General features: G+C 46.7%; 7 protein-coding genes across 7 annotated transcripts; 3 read left to right on the top strand and 4 right to left on the bottom strand.

Moving 5' to 3' along the window:
* Positions 1 to 1,010: 1,010 nt before the first annotated feature.
* N7466_010465 (uncharacterized protein) lies at positions 1,011 to 1,724 on the top strand (the record flags this gene model as incomplete). Its single annotated transcript, XM_057169854.1, has 1 exon — positions 1,011 to 1,724. The coding sequence occupies one exon, from the start codon at positions 1,011 to 1,013 to the stop codon at positions 1,722 to 1,724; it is 714 nt and encodes a 237-aa protein (XP_057016463.1).
* Positions 1,725 to 2,810: 1,086 nt separating this feature from the next.
* Positions 2,811 to 5,546, top strand: N7466_010466 (uncharacterized protein; the record flags this gene model as incomplete). The annotated part of the gene is made up of 1 exon (XM_057169855.1): positions 2,811 to 5,546. The coding sequence occupies one exon, from the start codon at positions 2,811 to 2,813 to the stop codon at positions 5,544 to 5,546; it is 2,736 nt and encodes a 911-aa protein (XP_057016464.1).
* Positions 5,547 to 5,888: 342 nt separating this feature from the next.
* Positions 5,889 to 6,522, bottom strand: N7466_010467 (guanylate kinase; the record flags this gene model as incomplete). Its single annotated transcript, XM_057169856.1, has 2 exons — positions 5,889 to 6,457; positions 6,516 to 6,522. The coding sequence occupies 2 exons, from the start codon at positions 6,520 to 6,522 to the stop codon at positions 5,889 to 5,891; spliced, it is 576 nt and encodes a 191-aa protein (XP_057016465.1).
* A 382-nt stretch (positions 6,523 to 6,904) lies between these two features.
* On the bottom strand, positions 6,905 to 7,914 carry N7466_010468 (RTA1 domain-containing protein; the record flags this gene model as incomplete). Its single annotated transcript, XM_057169857.1, has 3 exons — positions 6,905 to 7,500; positions 7,555 to 7,647; positions 7,719 to 7,914. 3 exons carry the CDS (start codon positions 7,912 to 7,914, stop codon positions 6,905 to 6,907), a joined length of 885 nt encoding a protein of 294 aa, XP_057016466.1.
* Positions 7,915 to 9,278: 1,364 nt separating this feature from the next.
* N7466_010469 (uncharacterized protein) lies at positions 9,279 to 10,165 on the bottom strand (the record flags this gene model as incomplete). Its single annotated transcript, XM_057169858.1, has 4 exons — positions 9,279 to 9,352; positions 9,409 to 9,755; positions 9,802 to 10,055; positions 10,133 to 10,165. The coding sequence occupies 4 exons, from the start codon at positions 10,163 to 10,165 to the stop codon at positions 9,279 to 9,281; spliced, it is 708 nt and encodes a 235-aa protein (XP_057016467.1).
* A 327-nt stretch (positions 10,166 to 10,492) lies between these two features.
* On the bottom strand, positions 10,493 to 11,013 carry N7466_010470 (Transketolase C-terminal/Pyruvate-ferredoxin oxidoreductase domain II; the record flags this gene model as incomplete). The annotated part of the gene is made up of 2 exons (XM_057169859.1): positions 10,493 to 10,714; positions 10,753 to 11,013. 2 exons carry the CDS (start codon positions 11,011 to 11,013, stop codon positions 10,493 to 10,495), a joined length of 483 nt encoding a protein of 160 aa, XP_057016468.1.
* A 1,213-nt stretch (positions 11,014 to 12,226) lies between these two features.
* Positions 12,227 to 13,831, top strand: N7466_010471 (uncharacterized protein; the record flags this gene model as incomplete). The annotated part of the gene is made up of 5 exons (XM_057169860.1): positions 12,227 to 12,603; positions 12,693 to 13,007; positions 13,087 to 13,149; positions 13,238 to 13,310; positions 13,427 to 13,831. 5 exons carry the CDS (start codon positions 12,227 to 12,229, stop codon positions 13,829 to 13,831), a joined length of 1,233 nt encoding a protein of 410 aa, XP_057016469.1.
* Positions 13,832 to 22,644: the final 8,813 nt, after the last annotated feature.

The raw sequence follows: 22,644 nt of genomic DNA on the forward strand, positions 1-22,644 counted from the left end.
CATCTCGTGTCTTAACAACAAATATACTCCATGATTATGTACGGAAGGGGGCGGGGGTTAAGGTTGATGAGCGAAAAACTGCTATATTTTCAATGTTTAGATCTCTCTCCTCTCTTTGATTCATTTTACGATTTGATCTATTGATCTTGTCCTGTCTACTTAGTTGGGCACCGCATCCATGGATGGGAATTTCATGGATTTGGTTGTATTATAAAATCCTTCTCTCAATATGTTGATGACTGGTATCTATCAAGGACATATGACGTGTTAAGGTTAGATGATCCATAAATTAAGCGCTTGACATTATTCATAGGCGAGAGTCTGTCCTTTTACCTAGTGCTAGTAGGCATGGGTTAGCTTAATCAAGTGCCCAGTTCCACACTTGCCTCTGCGAGGCCCACTACCCTTGAGGGCTACTAGTAGGGTACTAAGGCCACAAGGCCACGCCTGGGCAAGATAAAATGAGCCCTGCACTCGAATTCAACTGGCGTTGTGAATACCAGACATAAAAATGCCAATTTGAACCCTTTTGAAAAATAATTTTGGTTGTTTTTTTTCTACGGCGAAAGGCAAAGCCATGCTTTATTATCATGATTTACCTGGGTATCAAGGTAATTGTCTTTATTCCCACTGTATCCATAGGTTCATAGAACTGGAACGGGATTTCGAGCTCAAATATTTCAAGTGATACAAAACAGAGTTGATGGCCTGGAGATCGAGCAGGTGGAGTTGGAGTGTTCTCATTAAAATCTCCACGCCCTATGTGCCATTCGGTCCTATCTTGCACGTGCCTGAGTCCTCTTAGTACTCCCAGAGATCACGCGACCTTGCTGCTTTTGTTTACTACACAGATTGCTCCATCTTATAAATACGCCTCCAACCTTACGGTATGATTTGCTATTCATGGTTCACACAAACCAACGCCCTCCAAGACTCGTCCTTTTTTTCTGGTTACCTGACCTACTTCACGGCGCCGACCTCCTCGGTCAAAAATTGACATCACTTCCGATATGACAACAACGGGTCCAAGACGTCCTTCCCTAGCGGAAATAGACCCATCCGAAATTCGCTCCACCGCACTTCATATCATCAGGGAGATTACGCGCTCTGTTCCGTCTTCGATATTCAAAGTAGATATGGAGGGGGAAAGGTACGCATTAAAGCTTTTTCACGACCATGGCGAAGCTGGATCTCAGCAGAGAGGTCACGATTCGCACCGATTTGACCGCGAACGCGATGCATATGAAAAACTCCATGCCTCGGGCGTCTGTGCGCGCCACTATGTTCCTAAATATTATGGCTACATCGATCGACTGGACCCGCAAGCATTCCATCCTGCTTTCGATCATTTCGCCGAAGACATGTTCAAGCCGAGAGGAATCGTCATTGAGTACTTGCCGAACGCAGAGACTCTGAACTGCGTGAACTACTCGGATGCACTATATTCTCAGGCAACAGAGGGTATGAAGGATATTCACAGGGCGGGCGTTCAACACAATGACATCTCTCCCAGGAACGTTCTCGTTGTTCCTGGAGACCCCGATAAGCTAGTAGTCTGGATTGACTTTGATCTTGCCACGACCTTCACCAACCTTGGGCCGGAAGAGCAGTTCTCCTGTAACTCTGCTATGGAGCTTGTGAAGTTATTTGGGGCAGCACTGGTAAGCACTTCACTGCGCCCTATGTTTGGAGCGATTGACGTGCTGACCAATACAGAGCAGTGACCAGGCCGAGGGACTCCCACCGAACACGAAGTATTATTAGGTTTTCGTGATGTGTCGACTATGCTGGCAATGCTTGTCGCGTGCATGCGTTCGTGTAAGAGATGACTTGGGTGGGATTATAAGTTAGGGCTGTTTTGCTTCGGTTTACAGACTTTATTTTGTTTCGTCCTTGAAACGTTGGCCCTGGAGAGGGGTGGGTATGTTATACGCTTTCCATCAAGTGCTGCTCTTGCTGCCAATTTTATCCTGTTTACTTCGTTAGCTACAACACCTGATACAATCTTCGTTTCGAATGATATCATCATTGGGGGTGCTAAACAGCATCCGCCCAGCTGAATGCCAGCCCGTGCTCCCTGGACATCATCTACCTACTACTAGATAACAACCTTGGAATTGAGCTAGTGAGTGAGCTAAATCCACAGCTGCTTGCCCAGAGGTCTGAATATAATGTACCACACGAGCCTCATGGGTCATAGGCCTACTTAACTTACTAGCAGTGGTTTACTTTACTTTTTCATATTACTGACCGGCGACCGCAGCCAGAAAAATTTGGGTCTATTATAATCCAGCTCCTTTGAAAGAATGAACAATGAACGATGTGATACGTGTTATAACTTATGGTATCTCAGAGCTGAGACTGACAGCCTGAGAGAATAGATGACTGATAAGAGATAAGAGATAAGATAGCCCATCTATCACGTGTCGGAACCCTAATTTTCATGCCTTATTATTCAGGCCTAAAGACTATGACGATGGACGCTAAACCGTATACAGAAGACCCACCTGAGTTTGTTTTGTTCCGATCTCCGAGTGTCGGTTGTGTTCACATCAACATTCCATTTCAACGCGTTGTATTCTTGTGTTGCACCTCTATCTTGTATACTCTTACTTGCTTAGTTCTCCCATTATGTTTGGAGGCTGAGTGCGGTCTTTTGCCATGCTTAAATGCAGATATAATCGCGCGCAAGTCCCATTTCTGCAGTACGCCTCGTTTGCTCCCCACTCAATTTCTTTGTACACCAGACTAATGCCTTTTTTTCCCAGGCATATACTTCTATCCGATAGCATTACTCCCAGAATTTATCAATGGATGACGTTCAACCCACCGCCAAATGGGCAAACCGTGTGCTGCGCCCTTTGACCTCCATTTATCGCCGACTCGAAAAGCACCAAGAGACATTAGCCATTATCGCGGCCGAATCCAAGGCACTCAACCACGACAAAGACTCCCAGGAACACCGTTCGGAAGCACCAAAACCCGCAGACCCTCGCGAAAGCTTCGGATCGGACGCCGACGAGGATGATCCCGGATGGATCCCAGGCAAAAGCGCCGGCCAACGGCGCGTCAGGCATAAATATTCTGGGCGCAAAGGAAATACAGGTGGGCGCAAGCGCGCGAGGTTCTCGCTTCAAAGTCCAGAAACTCCGAGGACCCTCCCCGGCGCGATTGAGGTGGCTACGCCGCTGATTACGGGCAAACGATGGGAGGTACCTTTGAGTGCTCGATCACAACAACAGCTGTTGGAGGAGCAAATACCGAAACCCGATTCACGCGGCCCTACGCAGGTCTTTCGTGACCGATACGCACAGCACAAGAATCCTTGGCGTGAAGCCCTCAATGAATCTGGAGATACGGGCCTTGTCGATATCGTACATAACCTTGACTATGTGCTTCTAAACTTCTTGAGTAAAACGGATACATCCGCCAGGCCGAAGAAAGGTGCACGCTCTCTTCTTTCTATGGTCGCCCGGCACTTACCAGAGTTCATCGCAATCGAGCAAGAAGCGATGGATGAAGAAGATGAGGATGGGGATGATGATGTGTGCCACGCGTATTTGACGGAGCTAGAGTCATTTTATGCTCCCCATGGCAAGGGATGGAAACCATTGCGCGAGATAGTCCGCGCCCAGGGCCTGTATATGGTCTGTGCGATGATACGAAATCGGTGGCTGACAGACTCAATCATCTTCGCATTAATTGATGCGTGTCCGCACCTTGAGCAAGATGCATCTGAACAGTTTCTCTCCACATTTCTTTCAAACTGCACGACTTGCCCTCTTCCTATGGCTCTTAAGCCTACTACGGAGAGCCCCTCGCCTGGAAGATCCGTTGCGTTATTGCATAAGTATGCTATGTCATCTGGTCATCGATCTTACATGTTTGACGAAGTTTCAAAACTACTTGTTCGAGGTGCACTTCCTCCAGAATGGATGGCCACTAAGCCATGGACTGGCTGGATGACTCGGGCAACAATATCATTCTCACGGCATGATGGCGATTATGCTGTTTCCTCGCGGTTAATCGAGGCTGTACTTGTTTCTGCTTGCAAAATTTTTCCACATGAAACCTCCAAATCCCTTTTTCAAACGCCATCAACAAGCCATTGCGTTGGCCAAGTCAGAGCGACGCGGAATTCCATGGCCCCAGCAAGCAATTTGTATGTTTATCGGAAATGTCCTGTGCCAGTGGAAGATGCCTTGAGCAACCATGTTGCAAGTCTCTTGGCAACGCTTTGTGGTATGCACATATCGCGATCTCGTATGCTTGATAAGATCAAGGATACAGGTGGTACAAAAGCAGGCCATGTTATCAACTATGTTTCCTTTACATTGGGAAAAGAGGTGGAACGCGAACCACTCTCCCACATTTCCATTCTTCCTTCCCATCAGTTATTAAGACGCGGTTGCATTTTGCTGGCACGTTGCCTTGTGCTTTGTAACGATGCAGTTTTGGCAGGCGAAACTGGGCCTGTTTTGGTATCAACAGCGTGCACTGAAGAATATTCAACTACATTGACATCTCAGTCGGGTGTGATCAAGGAATTGGCAGTATTCGTTCGTGAATCATTCCGCTGCTTCAGCAGTCCGTCCAACGATGATAGGGACACCGATATGAGAAGCGAAATTCGACGTGTAGTCTCACGACTTCCTACTCTGACAGAAGATCCAGGTCTATCTACATTTCTCAGTCGTGTTGCCGTGGAGGCCGCTATGAAATTCGCAGAAGGGACTGGGGACCCAGATGATCATCTGTGGGCCGTGGATATTCAGGAAGCAACCATTACTCTTCGACACCAAACGGAATCAAGCCCCGGGTCAGCAAGTGAAGATGAGGACTCAAGACCGAAAAGTGGCCTCTTTCGCTGGGAAGATGGTATTGGTGAATGGGTTGCTCGTACTCCCGCAATCAAAGCAAACCCCACAACAATCACTACAACAAAGAGACGGGCTTCTGGGATCTCCAACTGTTCGCCTTGTATTCAACACTCGTTGGAGATCGGCTCTCCTGAGATTGATTCCGATTCCGATTCATCAAATCATCAAAATGAGGCCGCGGATTCCTCGCCCATTCGAACTCGATCCTTCAAACGACGACGTACCACTCCTATGGTTACGGTTGAACGTCCACAACAAGGCCGATCCGCATCCCCGTTCTTTGAATGTCTGTCATCTGAGTCTCTGTCCGAACGCTCACTGTCGAAGTCTCCCTCGAGATCTCCATCTGTGGAACCGGTTCGTTCTCATCGCCGTGTTTTGCGTGATATGTCAAATCATGTTATTTCCAATCCAACACGTTCTGTGCCATTATCCAGGCCTACATCTAAAGTCGAAGTGGTGATCATCAATAAACCAAGTCCTCGGCTCACTGCAATGCCTGCCCTCAATTACGCTGAGAAGCGGCATCCTCGGTCTATGGACCGGCGAAGATCCGGACGACCTTCGGCTTCTTCAGCCCCTAGCCCGGTGGTGGTGGTGCCTCGGCAGCAGCCTGCCATCCCCTACTCGCAAGATGACAGCGACGATGAGCTTAGCTTCATTTAACATCTAACGTTTGATTTATGTTGGCTCAATCCAACATCTGCTTTGCCCCCAAATGATCTAGGGGCTTTATCTTTTATCTTTTTTTTTTTTTTTGCCTGTCGTTCTAGACTCTGGTGTTCCGGCTCTTCTTACTAGATACCCTTGGGCTGCTGTTTTGAATCTTGAATTTTGTCTCTCTCAAATCAATGTTGCCCAACTGGACATTTCCCTTTTGTTCCCATTCGTCATTCGCTCATGTGCAAAATGAAATTCCCATAGATCCAACACGAGCCAAACTGAAATGAAATGGAGTGAACTATCGAACCAAATAACAACCAAGCAAGCCAAACCCCATCTAGTTATTTATTGTTGGAAGATGTACGCCTCCAGCTCCCTGTAAGCCACCTCCAAATCATCATTAACAATGTGCATATCCTCAGTCTGCGAGTTGCCATACTCCAGCTCCGCAGTAGCCTGCGCAAGCCTAGCCTGCACATCCGCATCAGTCTCCGTACCGCGCCCCCTCAATCGCTGCTCCAAAACCTGCAGGCTAGGCGGCTGAATAAACACATAACGAGGATCGATGCTGGGGTTGGCCTTAATCTGCTGCACGCCGTTCATCTCGATATCCAGCACAACGACCAGACCCTTGGCCATCTGGTCGCCGATGGTCCTGTGGCTGGTACCGTACTTGTTTGAGCCGAATTGCGCATGCTCGACGAAGGCACCCTCGGCGACGAGGGTGTCGAATTGGGGGCGGTCGACGAAGAAGTAGCTTGTTCCGTCGGTTTCACCGGCGCGGGGTTGGCGGGTTGTGTGGGAGACTGTGAAGGCGAAGGTGTTGGGGTGCTCGGCGAAGAGTTTCGCGATCAGCGAGCCCTTGCCGACGCCTGAGGGGCCGGTGATCACGATCGGTCTGGTGTTGGTGGGGGCTTTGGGGGGCTTGGGTTAGTTATTTGGGGTTTGGGGGGGGTTTCGGTTGGGACGTACGGGCCATTTTAGGAGTTTCAAGGAGTGTTGGGTATAGAATCGGGCTGGATTGTAGATGAAGTTGTTGTGGGCGGGATGTTGAAGGTGGGATATGTAATTTATTGATACTGGTATTTACCTTTGTTGTCGGTGCTATTGTGTCTGTGAGGTACGCATGCGGGGTGTATTTTGGTATTTCTATGTATTAGTACCATTCCGAGTCATCGCATCCGGAGAAGCTCTCTATAGATAAGAATGTAGTATCTACTGGAAGTACTTACTAGTAATTGAACGAATTTAAATGCAAATTGAAATGACGCTTTTGTTAATTCTGCTGGTCTATAAAGTCGGTCTTGAATTATCTACATTTCTATTCTTCAACTCCGGCATTAAGGACATCAACCTTAAAGCTAATAATTGTTCGGAGACGGCTTCATCTCAACTTCATCTGAAGGAATATCTGGCGTAAAGGCAGTATCCTTGGGCAGGAACCAGCCAGGGTGCACAACGTTGAAAACCACAACAGCAGCGATCATCATAGCGCCGTCCATCGCAATGAAGTATTTCTCGTGTGTAATCAGATAGCCAGTCCAACCCTGTGACAGTTCAATAGTACGGTAGATACTCCGAACATAGATACACAACACGGAGAAGGTCATGGCAACCAGCAGCGGGATGATAGTTCCGGTCAGGGGTTGGATAAGATTGTGACGCACAGATCGGCGAATGAAGTCTGCGGCGCAGATGACGAAGACAGTGACGGAGAGCAATTGAAACACGATACCAGCCACCATGATGTGTGTACCGGGTGCAGTGTTGCCACCAACCTTGTTCACTGCCATGGAGGCAAGACCACCACCGACAGCTTGGATAACCAGGGAGATGATATCGCAAGTACAGAAGATCCAGAGGTACAATTTTGGTGACAAGATGGAGGACTGGGGGCCCAGGATTTGGATAAATCTACCGAGGAGAACGTAGATTCCAGCAGTGAAGAAAGTCGGAGCTTTGAGGAAGTTAGTAATAAGCCTTCAAACAGCAGGAAGCACACTCTACTTACCAATAATGAGAGTGGATATCTGCATTAAGAATGCGGTCCCGTTATACGGACACGAATGCGACCAGGTTCGACCAGCCCATCCGATCAATTCCACTGTAAATATCATTCGTCAGCTATACTGAACTGTAAACCGGTCAAGATCCATTCTATGTCTCATCACTCACCCATGCAGCCAAGTGTAAATACCACACACCACCATTGTCGCTTCAAGCAGAACTGAATCGTATGTGCAATCATGGAAACGCCAAAAAGAACACAAAACGCGATTCCCACTGACAGGTGCGGGACATATCCATAGGAAGTGTTAACACCTTCAATCTTGGCGTGGCAGCCCATTGTTAAGGCCATTCGGTCAACCATGGTGAACTTGATACCACCTGGCAGGCGACTGAAGAAGGTATAGAGTCGAGGAAATTAGTGGCTCGAGTGGACCGAGCGTGTTGAGTGATATAAAGCTGGGAGTCGTCTGAATGAAATTTGGAGATAAAGAAAGTAGGTCTGGACGGATAGACTCCACAAGCTTGCGGGATCAGAAATTAGGCAAAGAACGAGTGCGGCGCCACAGGGTATTAGTATATAAGTAAAAAAAGGGAGTGCGGAGATAAGGCTAGGCCGAGCGAGCGTCACGCTAAACCCCTCTTAAGGATGCTTGCGAAGATCCCCAAGAAGATGCTTGCGAGGATCCTGTAAGTATAAGTACGTACGTACCATGCATCCACGAATAAATTTATTCGTCAAGTTTTTATCTGCAAACTCTGCCGGCTAAAGACCGGGGGTCCATCGGGGGAACCAATCCCGATTCTTCGTACGGATAATATGCCGCACGTTATTGGTACTATTAGAAACCGCATGGCGTCAAAGAGAGGTAAAGTGGATACCCAGCTAGGCAACCTTGGGAGGTATGAATCAACTTGCAGCAACATTGCATTGTATTCAGCAAGAACCGGCTTTCAACTGCTTAGGCGCTGGGTGATATGAACCATATCTGATAGGAATTCGGGCCGACTAGAATTGACTGTCCGTATGTCAACTTTGGATCTCTCGCAAGCCCCTCCATTTTGGGTTTAGTGGTGTGGAGACTGTGGAGGCACAGTCGCTGAACTCCGATCCGACGTTGCCGAATGAGCCTCGTACTAAGCCACTATTGTTGTCTTTGGGGAAATTGTTTCATATATTGAAGTTGGACCGTAACAATAACAGAGTCAGAGAGCCAATGGCCATGTCATAAGACTCGCAACATGGTCCAGAATCTCGCAAGATGGATTGTAAAGGGAAGGCTTGAGCTGACGACGTGCTGCAGTTCCAAGTTTTTATTTGTGGTGTATGCACGGGCCTTCACCGCTCCCATGTTCCCTTTGAGTCTTTGACACATTTGAAACTTGCCAAGAAGTTGAGTTGCAGTGCGAAGCTGATAGATCTGCTTTCTGTACGTGTCTTATGTACGAAATTGCCTGCAAAATATCGTGGAAGACATGATCCCGTTGAATTCTCCTATCTGGAAGAAAAAAAAGTAGGATTCATTCAACTTATTGTATGTACTCAACCAACCGTGATTTCTTGGATGCTCACCTTCAACGTTTGATTTTCAATACCCAATCTCATTTCCGGTATGCTAGGTATACGAGATCACGGGCCAGTCTGGATCTAAAGGTCAACTCTACATACTGACTGAGTCACATGCAGACGCACACCTCACTCTTCTTTGCAAATCTATCCCATGCAGTCTAATCTGTTGAATTCCCACTGCCGACGTCATCTGTCTGTGTGAATCTTTGAAGGTCGTATGAGCCCTCGGGATCTGAAATTCAATCAGAAAGGCATAGCCGAATACCAAGAACTGGGTGAAATACTTACCTTCATGCTTCTCAATGATAAATTTCCTCGACCCAACGATATCATGACCAAGCTCAGCCTGCAACTCGTAATTACGGATCTGGATCTTCTCGTTGACCTTCGACGCACCCTGATCAGCAGCTTGTGCCACACAATACCGCGACGTACGTTTGACAAGCATCGTATCGAACGGCGTGGTAGTCGAACCCTCCTCCATATACGCAGCAATCAAAACACATCCCAGACGAGGGCGTCCAAAAAGCAACCCCTGCAGCTCGTGCCTATGCTCATGGTAATTGAAATGGATGCACTTGTTAGCAGTGAACAGGTGGTCAAATTCTTCAGTCGACAAGGAGTTCGGATGCACACTCGCGTTACCAGCATCATCAGATCTGTCACGTTAATCACACAGACACGCAAGTCGGCCGTTTCGAGCCTACCATCGGGTTGATATAGTTCCTCGACTCCAGACAGTGGTGCAGGATGGATAAGAAAGTATTTGCGTCTGGTGGGAGATATACGCGAGCTGCACTGCGTGTCAGTTTCAACACCGGTCCGATGAAGGATGGGCTTTGGTGAGAGAAGTCGTTGTGTTCCTGTCGGGTCCAGGTGCCGGTCTCGATATAGTTGAGACTGGCTTTGGTGGAACGCCATTTGCTTTCCCGGGCCTGCTATTTGTTAGAAAGGCATATTCTATTCACTGAATTCGAGTGGAAAGAGGCAAAGGTAGGTAGATCCAGCTAACCATGTTAATGAATTTAGCGTACTTCACTATCATCGTGTGAATGATTCCCAGGAAGCTTTCATACGACGGGAAGATACCCACGCGACCGATCAAGGTGTATCCAATGTTGCATGGAGCCCTAGCGCATATTTTCACTGAGCACTGGAATTTTCGGCCCGTCTTCTAAATTTCAGCATCTAGCTTGTTGCTCTCCAGTTCATCTGGCAAGGACAGACGCGCGCCATGTGGGTTCTGTAGGAGAAGCTTATTGATCATTCTACCCGCTGCCTTCATCGAACTTTCTTCCACGGCCGTATTCACACCAAAATGTTTCCAGTCTGGTAGATTCGGTGCAGTATAGCCGTTGTATGATTCGATGCGCTAGCCAAGTTTCTCGGAATTATCGGTCGAGATAATGGATTTGATCTCATCAATTATATCGCCAGTTTCGGTGAACAGCTCCTCGGGTTTAGAATCTGAGAGCCACTTCTGGACCAAATCCAACTCTTCTTTGTCAGATTTTACCTTGGGTAAGGGTACCTCGTGTGAATGAAAGAAGCCCTCAACGAAATTTCCGTAGAGCATTTTGGACCCCGACCAACCCTGTGGCACTCTTTATCCGGAACAATATGAAGACCTACCTTGATAGTTCGCAGAATCAACATCGGCCAGCACGGTTTCACAATTGGTTTTCCGGAGCGCGCCGCATTTTGAATTCCATGGATCTCTTTCACAGCCCAAATCATACAAGAGTGAAGATCAGCATCGATGTCATTCATATCATTCATATCTTCCACAAACCGAACTTGATATCCGTACCCACTGAAGAGAGCCAAAAGCTCCTTTTGGTCGGTCCATGCACCGAAAGACGGTGCGCTCACTAATATTGAACCCATTGACATGGAGGATTGGAAGAACGGCCCCAAACTCTTTGAGATCAAGGTATTTTATGGCATGCCAGGATCTGTACCAATGTCATTGTCGTTCTTGAAATGGCAGAATTGGTAACGAACGTAGCCGTTGGACTGGTCTCGGCCTCCCCATCACCCACAACGGAGGGAACGATCAAATAAAGATTATCCATAACCGCGCCAAACGATACAGCCAAGGCATACCCCAATTCCGCACCTTTGTGGATCGCACCTGGGGTCTCGGCATTGATGTGGCTTGGGAAACCGGGAAACCAGCCGTTCTGCTAAACGTGGATATAAGGTTATGAAATCCCTGGGCGTCCTGAGAATACTCTGGATAGAATCTCTCCAACAATCTCTCTAGCCTGCTAGAACTCCCGGTGCTCCTTGTCCTGGACCGACAACAAACAGCATTTCGAGGTTCATTATTTTGTTGAGATACATAGTTGAGGTGGGAGTAGACTAGCACTAGGCCGGGACATGTTCCCCAGTGGCCTACCAGATCTTAGCAAAGTACTGCGTGAAAAAAAAAGAAAGGAAAGAAAAAAAAAGGGGGGGGGGGAGGAAGAAGGAAGGAAGGAAGTAAACTCATCCAGTAACCAAGGCTTAATATCATCAAACGTAAGCTTTTTGTTTCAAAAGAGTGTTCTCATGCAAGAAATCATCGCTTGGTGATAGGTTCCTGTTTGCAGTATGTTTTGTGGGTCATGTCATACCTGCGGCGATATAGCATGCCGCCCTGCGAAATTTGAATAAGGCATCGCAGGCTTTTTAATCTAGTGTTTTAGGAGGAATGGTGACCCTGATATTCTCTATCTCGTTTAGTAAATGTGATGGTAATGGTTGTGGATTTGGCCGATCAATGACTTCGCCTGGCATGACGGGTAGAGTCCACGGGTAAAGATGGGTAAGTTCGGTGGATGACAATGCCTAAAAACGAACAACTGCATAAATTGAATGAAAAAGGCCAATTAAAAACATAAAGATGCCTCAGTAGGTACGAAACGGAGGGCACTAAAACCGTTTAATGCAAAGATCATGCCATGGCATCCGCTTTAAGTATAGGTATTATCCGGCATCTCATCTACGTCACAACTGATTCCAACCTTGCAACTTTGACATCACTTACAACCACCACGAACCACGCGCCCAGTTGCAATAAATTCTTCGCGCATCATTTCGAGTGTCATTCTTCATTTCCACGATGGCAAAGTACATTCTCGCCGTCAACGCCGGCTCCTCTTCGGTCAAAGTCACGTTCTATACATACGAGAACCCGCCAAGAGCTATCGCCGATGCCCAGGTGTCAGGTATCACTGCCCCACCACCTTCGCTCAAGTACCAGCGCGGCACTGTGAAAATTAAAGAAGAGCTGAAGGGGAAGCTGGACACGCCTCAGGATGCATTCAAATACATCTTGCAGCGCTGCTTTAATGATCCCGAGCTATCGGAGGTCGCTAGCGAAACTGACCTCAAATATATATGTCACCGGGTAGTCCATGGCGGGGACTACAAGGAATCAATCAAGATCAACGAGCAGACTTTGCACCAGCTTGAAGAATTGGAGGACCTTGCGCCGCTGTAAGTGCTCTGCTTCTGTTTACGGGTCACATATATACCGCAGGTGCTAAGTGAGAGTTGTACATTTGTAACTAATTTCCTTCGACCAGACACAATTTCTCGGCCTTGGAAATCATCCGCCTCTGCAAAGAAGAGCTTCCAAGCGTCGAGAGCATCACCTTTTTCGACTCGGCGTTCCATCAGACGATGCCCCTCCACGTGAAAACATATCCCATCAACCAGGAAATCGCCAAAGCCAACGGGCTACGGAAGTACGGGTTCCACGGAATCAGTTACTCGTTCATTTTACGCTCCGTAGCACAGTTTCTCGGTAAACCGGCCGAGTCCACTAACCTGATCGCAATGCATATTGGCAGTGGAGCTTCGATCTGCGCGATCAAGGATGGCAAATCAATTGATACCTCGTGAGTTACCCACTTATTGTTTTTCTCTTCTTCATATCGTGATTCATTGTTCGGGTCACTAATAACAACTCTATCTTAGAATGGGCCTTACACCCCTAGCTGGGCTACCCGGCGCAACGCGAAGTGGTTCCATTGATCCCTCGTGGGTTACTCCATACCTCGATCTACCTACCTCCACTCTAGCCCTATTGCAGGGCATACATACTGACCATCTACCCCTCATGATCTAGACTGGTCTTCCACTACACGAGCGAGGCGGGAAAATTGAGTCCCGGCAGCACCAAAGAGATGCACATAAGCACGGTAAGACCAAAGAAAAAAAAAAAAAAAAAAAAAAAAAAACCGGACTCCCCCATCCTACAGAATCATTCGAGACCATTGAATCCGAACCCCTCGCTCACGGATGTGATGTGATACAGGCGGAAGAAATCCTCAACAAACAATCCGGCTGGAAAGCTCTAACCGGCACGACGGACTTTTCCAAGATCGCGATCGAAGACGCGCCAGAAACACACAAACTGGCGCTCGATATCATGGTAGATCGAATTCTGGGCTATATCGGGAGTTACTACGTAAAGCTGAATGGACAGGTAGACGGGCTCGTATTTGCGGGCGGGATTGGGGAGAAGAGCGCGTTGTTGCGGCGGAGGCTGGTTGAGCAGTGCGGGAGTCTAGGTGTGGCGATTGACTCGGGAGCTAACGACAAGGGGCCGGCGGATAACGAGACAGTTCAAGATATCTCCCTTGGGACCGGCAAGGGGCCTCGGGTGTTGATTTGCCAGACCAATGAACAGGTAAGAATGGAGTTTGGCGGCTTTGATTAGTTGCATTTGCCCGGTATTCGTTCCGCGAAGCAGGGTTGGGAATTGTTTGCTGATGTTTTTCTTTTTTTAGTTTGAAATGGCTTATGCTGTTTGCACGCGATGAACTTTGGAGGAGCGGTTTGGTTGGATCATAGTGATCAGTGGGAAAGTGGCTAGCCTTGGATCAATCTTGAGGCAGAGCGATTGGATTGGATTGGATTGGATTGGAATTTTCTTTTGGGGGGAAACAATTACAAATGTCACATATGACAGGTTGGAAGGTGATGGGACATTTATGACTTCTTTGGGATTGGGATTGACCTGCGTACTCGCTACACCGTATGATGTACTAGTAGGCTACAAAGCGCCTCAATTTGAAATGTCAGGAACACCGCGCATAGGCGCATTTAGGCTTTTATTTTTGTCATGCGTGTGAAGGGGCAAGCCCAGATCAAAGAGAGAAAAAGAGAGAGAAAAAAAGACATGTCCCTGCATTCCAATGCAATTGAGTCTAATCTACGAAGATCCAAAGTGGGGAATCACGATTGACAGCGCAAAGTTGATGAATGTGATGGATCCAAACCTGGTTGTCGGATTCGACAGCTTGCATCGGAATTCCCGTTCCCAGCTTCCCCCCGAGCCTTTCCCAGTCGATCAGGACGCAGTAATGCAGGCAGGCGGGAAGGGGCGAAATCTTAGGATCGAGATCGGGAATGGCGATCGGGAAGCTGCAATACTGTGGTAAATTGTAACCTTGGGAGAGGCGCTACTCAATTTGAATCTGTAAGTACATTAGGTACTAATGTATTGAATAGGTAGGATCTGCAAGGACAAAGTGCATTACAAGTCTACCCCCCCGTACATCTCCTCTCCGTTCCATGTAAGATTAAGTAACGGATTAAGTACGGAGTACATGCAACTACTAAGTGAGTGTTCTAGATGTCTGGAGGAGATACGGGGTAGTACCTTCGTGCTAAAGAGAATTATGGAGTATACTAAGTCATATTAAGTTCAATGTTGGATCTTCTGCAGTCTTGCAGATCAAATGCAAGTCAAAATTATCCATGGCACACAGTCCCCAGCTATGTACTCCGTACAGGGCACATGTAGATGTAGAATGTAGTCAGGTACGGAGTACATTCGAGATGTCCGACTACATGTACGGAGAACAGATTGCAGAGGAAAAGAGAGGGAAATGTCATAGTGCATCCCAAGTGTCATGTAAGACGCCGATCTGGAACGAACCCAGGGGCTAAAGCACCAAAGCGCGCAAATGAGAAGCTGAATTTGTTTTTTTTTTCTTTCTTTTTTTTTTCGGAGCGATCTCCACTGATTAGTGTGTGGCTGGAATCAATACCCATTCCCGTCCTGACCTGACCATTCAAGTGGCGCGCGGAAGGTCAAGATGAGAAGCCGGCCCAAGAATGCTAGAAATAAAGCCCTGTGGAGTCCAATTGAAATTTTCTTGATGTTTTTTTTTTCTCTATTTATTATTTTGATTTTTGGAAATTTTTATTGGATATCCTGATTCATCTGAAAAAAAGAAATCTCCAAATCTGATAGTCTTTTCTCCCCCTTCAAGTGCGTCACAGAGAGGGACCCGGCAGGGAGGGAAAGGAGACGATCCCATACCCGACAAGACGGATGTTGGGGCCCGTGGGGAATTGGAATGATCGTCATTCACTGGACTTGTTTCTTGGTTTTTTTTTTTTTTTTGTTTTTTTTTTCTATTTTTCTATTTTCTCATAGCCATTTACCAGAAAACGGATCATGGATTGCTCTCCACTTCAGTTGCGAAAGTCTGGTTTCCTGCGGGTGTCGCCGTGCGGTTTTCCGACGATCTCATGCGATAGAGCACGTCGCACGATATAGAGGAAACAAAGGGAGATCACGAACTCAAAAACAGGGAAACAATCACAAAGAAACGATAAAGTTCGATTTAGAAAGATTGGCCCGGGGAACGAACGGAGTTGGACGGCGTACTTTTGTTGAATCCTTTCTTTGACACATCACCAACCTCTCTGACCATCATCCTTCAATGTTGGACTTCGAGGCCCGCATCGGCTCAGCATTTACACAAGGCATCGTGGATCCATACCGGGTTCCAGAATATCCAGCCTTGGAAGAGTATCCAGAATATCGGCTAGAAGCTGCGGAGCCCATACGGAGTACAACCGGAATACCAGAACCAAGTGGACTTTGTGGACTGTGCCAGAGAGTCCACTTGTTCCAGAAGCCTTCTTCTTCCATAATTTTTCTGTTGGATGGAGCCTTCCAAGCTTGGAGATTTTTCTTTTCCCGCTCTTATTGGGACCTCAGATCGTCCGGCTTCTCTTCCGCGGAGCCCTAGTTCGAAAGAAAAGAGAGAGGAGAAAAAGGCCAGCAAATATGGAAAAAAAATATAGAAAAAAAAAACGGCTTCGAATTTGGTCTGACGCTACCCGTGTGAGCTATTGTGAACTACCAACTGCTACTTGGACTAGACGGTCTGGCCCATTGCGAGATTGAATGCCCCAACGGCCGTCACTGTCACAATCTTGAGCAATTGATGTATCAAGATCTATTGAGACAAAGAGAAATCGACGTTGACTGGGATACCCCCTGTGCAGCAAGGCCGGTTTCCCAGGCTTTTTGTCCAAATCTTTCCGGATTCCCTTCCCTGATCCCTGTTCCCCGTCCCCTGCGCCGCGGACTGGAATTGGCGCATTGCATATGTGGTGTCCGTTATCCCCGATCGGAGAATTCGATTAACATCATGTTTGCTTTTGTTGCGTATATGGAGTAAATGTAAGTAGTGATTTTCATTGATTTCCCAAAACCCTTAATCTTGACCTAGAAAAAAAAAAAAAAAAAAAAAAAAAAAAAAAAAAACCTCCCCTGCGTAATCGAAAGCCCCCCAAAGCCAAAAAAGCGGTTCATGCAATTCGCTAAACCTTGTTCCTCGCGGGTGAACTAATGCATCGAGCCGAAAGTCTGGAGACGCGTTCAGGAACCCGCTGTGGCAAGCTCATCCGAGATCAGCAGAGGCGAAAAAAGAAAAAAAAAACCAAACACCTGAGCCGTTAAGCGCCCTGGGTAAATCTTGCCGTTTTGGACCCGGCTATGGAGTATAGACAAACAATAAACAAAGAGGACCAAACGGACTACGGACTCGGGGAGAACGGTGCAGCCCCGAGTCATGATGATTCTGGAAGTCAACTTGTTTCTAGCGTTCTTCTAGCCGTAATAGAAACGGGGTCTTCCCGTATGTTGCTCCACCTAAGCTTGCGTTACGGTAGTACTGTAAAAGGAAGCTCGTTTTTTTTGTATTACGTGGAACACGGCTTCTATTTTCCTTCTTTTTCCTTCTTTTTCCCTTCCCTTTTCTCCTTGAGTTCCCACTATCTCTTTGCTTTCTTTCCTAAACCACCGAGTGGTACCCATATAAAACCCATATATGGAGTATGTAACTCATACTTTTCCCTCCCGATCGGGCCAGCCTACTGCAACGAAAAAAACGTAAATACCGGTCCCATTATTTGGATCCTTCCAAAGGTTCTACCGCGTGCGAGAGAATGACCCACTGAGGATCATCGTCAATTCCCCTGCCTTGAGGCCCATCATCCCACGAATGGGGACCCAGCCTGCGAAAAGGTGGCTTGCAAAGGCGGCAATCACATCAGCAACTTGCGAGCTTTATGGAGTTTTTTTCTTCTTCTTCCTTCCCCGTAGAAGCTCTTTCTCAAAGTTTCGCCTGCCGTGTCTTAGGGTACCGCTCGATCTCGCTAACGGCTCTCGGACTATACTTCCGCGGTAGATCATCAGGCCCGATGGCAATAGCCCATGAATGTCCGGTATGGCTAGTAGGACTTATCGATTTCACTATTCGCACTCTATCTCCCAGTCTAACCTATCCCAACATTGAAGGCAATCTTTGCCCTAGTTTAGATCTTAGCCTACTATGTACCTACTGATAGGTAGATGGAATCAGTTATATACAGTAGTTGACGGAGTTATGTAGCTAGTGTCTAGGCTGTGCCTACTAGGCAGATGATATCAATTACCCAGGTAGCTATATAATCCATGCACATGTGTAAACTACAGGGATAAACACGGCTGAAACAGGATTTCCCGAGCCAATTGCGTGTGAGCCAGGATGGAAAGATGCAGGGCCGCACGTGGCCGAGGCCTTATTAATTTCCTAAATCTAAAAGGGGAGGTGATGACAGGGGAACAACTCCATATTCCGTACAACATAGCCACATCAGCTCCAGTGTGGCGAACATTTACTCCATTACAGAAAAATGGAAACAGAAAAGAAGAAAAGAAAAGAAAAGAAAAAAAAGACACAATGACAGAGGGCTGACGCAAGAGGGCATTTAATAATATTGTTAATTGTTATAGGCTGGACTGTACCCTTAAACAGAAAAGATAGGGGTATGGGGGTGGATCCGACTTAACTGTTTTCTGCAGTTCCCAGGGAGATTCCAGAAAAAGATTGCGATGGAGAATTTACCGGGTCGGGGGTGCCACTTGTATCATCGCATACCGTCAAGTGGGCCACTGGACCCAAGTCCCCGGGAGAAACTAGAAAGGCTAGAAGGCCAAAAGAATGTTCATACGTAACCGAGACCTTGGGTTCATTCGAGCTTCGCATTTGTGAAAACTTGACGTACTGATACCGTAATGGCAGTGTTTTTTATTTATTTATTTTTCCTTTTGGCTCCTTTGGGCTCTGTTTAGGGGGGGTGTTACGGAGGTCCTTAGCGCGCGCCCCCCGGGGACCCACCCCCTATGATGGAGACTTCTCCCAACAGGATCGTGGGAACCATGATCGAGATCGGTTGGTTAACGACTAGTGCGAGAGAAAGGAAAGAAACCACAAAAAAAAGACACACGGAGAAACGGGATCATCAGATGAGTCGGGCGCGAAAAGAAGGAAAAGAGAGATAACAAATAAAAAAGAAAGAAAAAGTAGACGCCCGAGGAGACGGGAGTTACATGTTAGTTTCTTTTCTTTTTTTTCCTCAACGATTGGCTTTGTTTGAACGTTTTAGTGTTTCTGGTGACGGGATTGCGAATTTGCGATCAAGGGGGAAGAAAGATAGGGCAAGCGATTGGCCGAGGGAGTCGTGCGAAGCTTGCCGAGACCGTGATCTCGTTCATATGAAGGATGTTTAGGATATTGCGATAGGTTTGACTGGGGGGAAAAAGTCCATTTAGATACATAACAATATTCAGGAGAGACTAAAGGTGATAGCGTGAAGGCGAAACCGAAACCAAATGTCTGAACTTGATTACTTTTTTCTTCTGATGAGAACATCGCACCTGGTAGGTTATTGGGTCATGTGTTCATTACAGTATTCTATAGAACTACCTAGGCATCAGATGTCAGGACCCCTGAAGAACGGGAAATCCGAATAGAAGTTGAGGTAACTTTACCTGTACATTACAATGACGGAGTACCTATCAGAAATACCTGTTCGGATGGATCCGTCTGTTCCTGCGGCTGCTTCCCCTTGTCCCCACTTATGCAAAGGCTTGCCCGGAGATTCGGTTCCTAGCTTCCCCTGGGACAGTGGAGAGCTGGGGGAATATCACCTGTACCCTTTTACTGCATGGTACTTTGGAGATAATGATAGAGTGGAACGATGCATCGATAGAGGATTATGATGGATCCAGTGGGTTTTGATGTCAATAAGAGATAAATAAAAGAAAAAAAATAGAAAATCCAAATAATAGAAGCATCTGATCGGCCCCTTTTGGCGCTATCTTGTAGAAAGGGGAAGCAGGATCAGTTCCCCCGGGCCCCAAGAAACAAAGAAATCGAATTTAAAGATAAAAAATCGAGATCAAACTGGCATGATTTGCATCGGTTTTTGGTTTATTTATTTATTTTTATTTTATCTTATTTTATTTAATTCTTTTATTGATTTTTCCAATTTACGTAGTTTGTTCCCCTTTTGATTTCCCGTAATTCTTTTTCTTTTTCGATTTTATTTTCTAAAATTCATTTCTTATTTATTCCTTTTTTTTTTAATTATCATTTTTATTCTTTTTTTTCTCTTTTGTTCCTTCTAGTTTTATTTTTTTTTATAAAAATCCAAAGGAAATTTTTTTTTTAAAAAGAAGGACGATCATCCTAATGTCTATATCTACTTAATTCTTCCCTGATCTTCCTCTTCTCTCTATTTAATTCTCTACACTTTGGGGACTCTACCTGGACATACTTGACGAAAACCACCCAAAAAACGCCCCTACCTGTCCCTGTTCTCTCCCTTCTCTCCCTTGCGATTAAATCTTTGCTTCTCAACCGGAACTACCGGGTCACTTCCGCGGCACTTCTCCTTTCCAGGGCCTCCCTTGCCGGACCTCAAAAGCTATCCCTTCTCTGCCCGTTTATCCTTGGTTCAGATCGCGATTTCGAATGAACTTGATTCTGCAGCCACCCTTCTAATTTCGAATTACAATCTTGGGGCTTTATTCCGATTCTTACGATCTTCATCCGTGGCAAAACCCATAAAAAGAAACGAGCTGCGACCTATCGAGCCTCTTTTGCTTTCTACATCACTGCCGAAATCCACCATCTGAGCGTATCGGGTCTGCAATCGTCACATTCCTGCCCTACAACCTGTTGGCTCCCGCATCAACCTAGCGGTCACCTTTAAAAAGGTTCACCTTTTCCGATCTCGACCGCATACGCCTATCACCACCATCCTTGTCAACAACCGTTTCCTGCCGTTTCTTTCGATTTTTCTCATACTTCGGGGGGTGGATTGGGACTCCGTTTGCCTACTGCTCAAAAACCCCGGCCGAGAAATTTCGAACTATATAAGTTCGGCTCGTCGTCGTGTTTATTTGGTATGTTCTTCATCTCATTCCTCAGCTTTCCACCGTCACATCCAAACAAACCACACAAGCCTTTTTTTCCTCCTCGCAAGAATTTGCTTTTAACCATGCTTTCCTCCGCAGGGCTTAATATGATTCTGCGAGATCTCTCTGCCTTCAACATGGGACGCGGCGCTTACGACACAACCGGTGTGAAGAAGCCTGGTGCTCCACCACCACCACCTAAATAAACGCTTTACCAAGATACCCTCGACATTCATACTGGATCGTTCGGTATCAAGGACGTTTTGCTCTTTACCTAGCGCAATTTGCTCTAGGCCTTCATGCCTCTACGTTGGAGTTGACACTTTTACTTTTTTTCGGTGAGTCAGGCCTCGCCTCATCTTGGGCACCAACTGAACAACGGCTAACCATGATATACTAGACACCTGTAACACTATTGAATTTTGGCTCTGCTTTTTCAACTTGTCCTATTTTCGGTCACATCCTTGTCCATGTTACGCCACCGGACTCAGGCGACCAACCATTATACCCCTTTTAATTCAGCTTTCGCATCGGTTTCGGATTCCCCCAGCGTCGACGCTTTTTCTCGTTCTCAACTTGCTCCGTCTTCGCATGTGCGCCTCTTTATTTTCTCGGAACCCCGTCCTCTTCTCCGCCATCTCCTCAACCTACTTTTCTATCTCCGACCTTGCCTTCCGGGGTTACCTTTCTTTTGATCTATCAAAAAAAGTTGTTATGTGTTGATTTTTTTGTCCTGTTTTGATTTTCTTTTGTGATTTGATTTTACTTCGGCGTTATGGTTAGACGGGATGGATGTTCTTGTTTGCATGGGATGCATGGGTTTATACCAGAAGGAATTAGACCTTCGACCTCACGGTCATAAAGCACGTTTATTTTTTTGCTGATATTGAAAAAATTTGGATCTTTTTGGAAACGTCACTCGTGATAGCTAGTCTGGTCCCTGTATGTGCAACTGTACGTGTATCTCGCTTCGGCATTGAAGCCATACCTCCGCGCGCCTCAATTGTAAGCGTCTATCGGTTTGGTCCACCTTTCCACGATGATGTCTAGACCAACGGCCGAATCCATGTCGGACTGATTTGTCCAGACAAACCTGCAGACCAACTGTCGTGTCCCTCGGGTTTGCCAGGTGCGGGTAGAATCTGTTGAACATCGGGCAGATTTGCTTGGGGACTAACGAGTCCAGGAACCGGTCTGATTCTGGATTGTGGGTCCTGTCAAATCTATCGGCAGGCAGTACCCGACATCATCTTGCATACCCGTTGGGCACTAGCCTGGTCAGGAACGAGGTTTGTGCTCACACAAACCTACCAGATTCTGGTTTTCCCGGCGAATGCGCCGTTGCCATATTCAATCTGGATTTTTGTGTTCCTGATCATCAAAGAGTCTTGGTAGCCAACCAGGGAATTGGAGAATATCCCAAGGTTCATTTCTCACAGGCCCAAAGCAATTGACGCCTGATTATCATTTTGAGGATGCCTACTTTTCATTGCTCACGGGGTCTCCTGTCAACGTAGCACTGCAGAGAATTGCTCTGTTCTAGAAGTTACAAAAGTACCGTTTCCCCCGCTCCCCATTGCCCCTGGATGAGTTCATCTATATCTGACCACTGGTATGTCCAGTAGCAGGAGCTAACTCATTTGGGCGCTTCCGACCCCATGATTCTATACCACAGTCTCGAATGCGGTACCTAACTAACTACTAGGTACCGCTTTTTAATGCAGGTCACTAGATGCCTCAGGTTTGAGCTTTCGTTAACAGAGGCTGGTATCAATTAATGTACTTGTAGGTGACAACACTGGAGATTAATAGGAATGATGTATTTCGTCATGTGCAGTCAATTCAGCCTGCAGACCCTGATCTCCTATCCTTGGCAGTGTTTATGCATTATACTACAACCAGTTAACTACTACACAATTTGCTTATGTATGTGGTCACGTGATACCAGCGCATGGCGTTCGCGCTAAGCCAGACATGGAAAG

Source organism: Penicillium verhagenii (genome assembly GCF_028828195.1).
Source record: "Penicillium verhagenii strain IBT 33310 chromosome Unknown utg000011l_segment0_segment0, whole genome shotgun sequence".
Classification (NCBI taxonomy): Eukaryota; Fungi; Ascomycota; class Eurotiomycetes; order Eurotiales; family Aspergillaceae; genus Penicillium; species Penicillium verhagenii.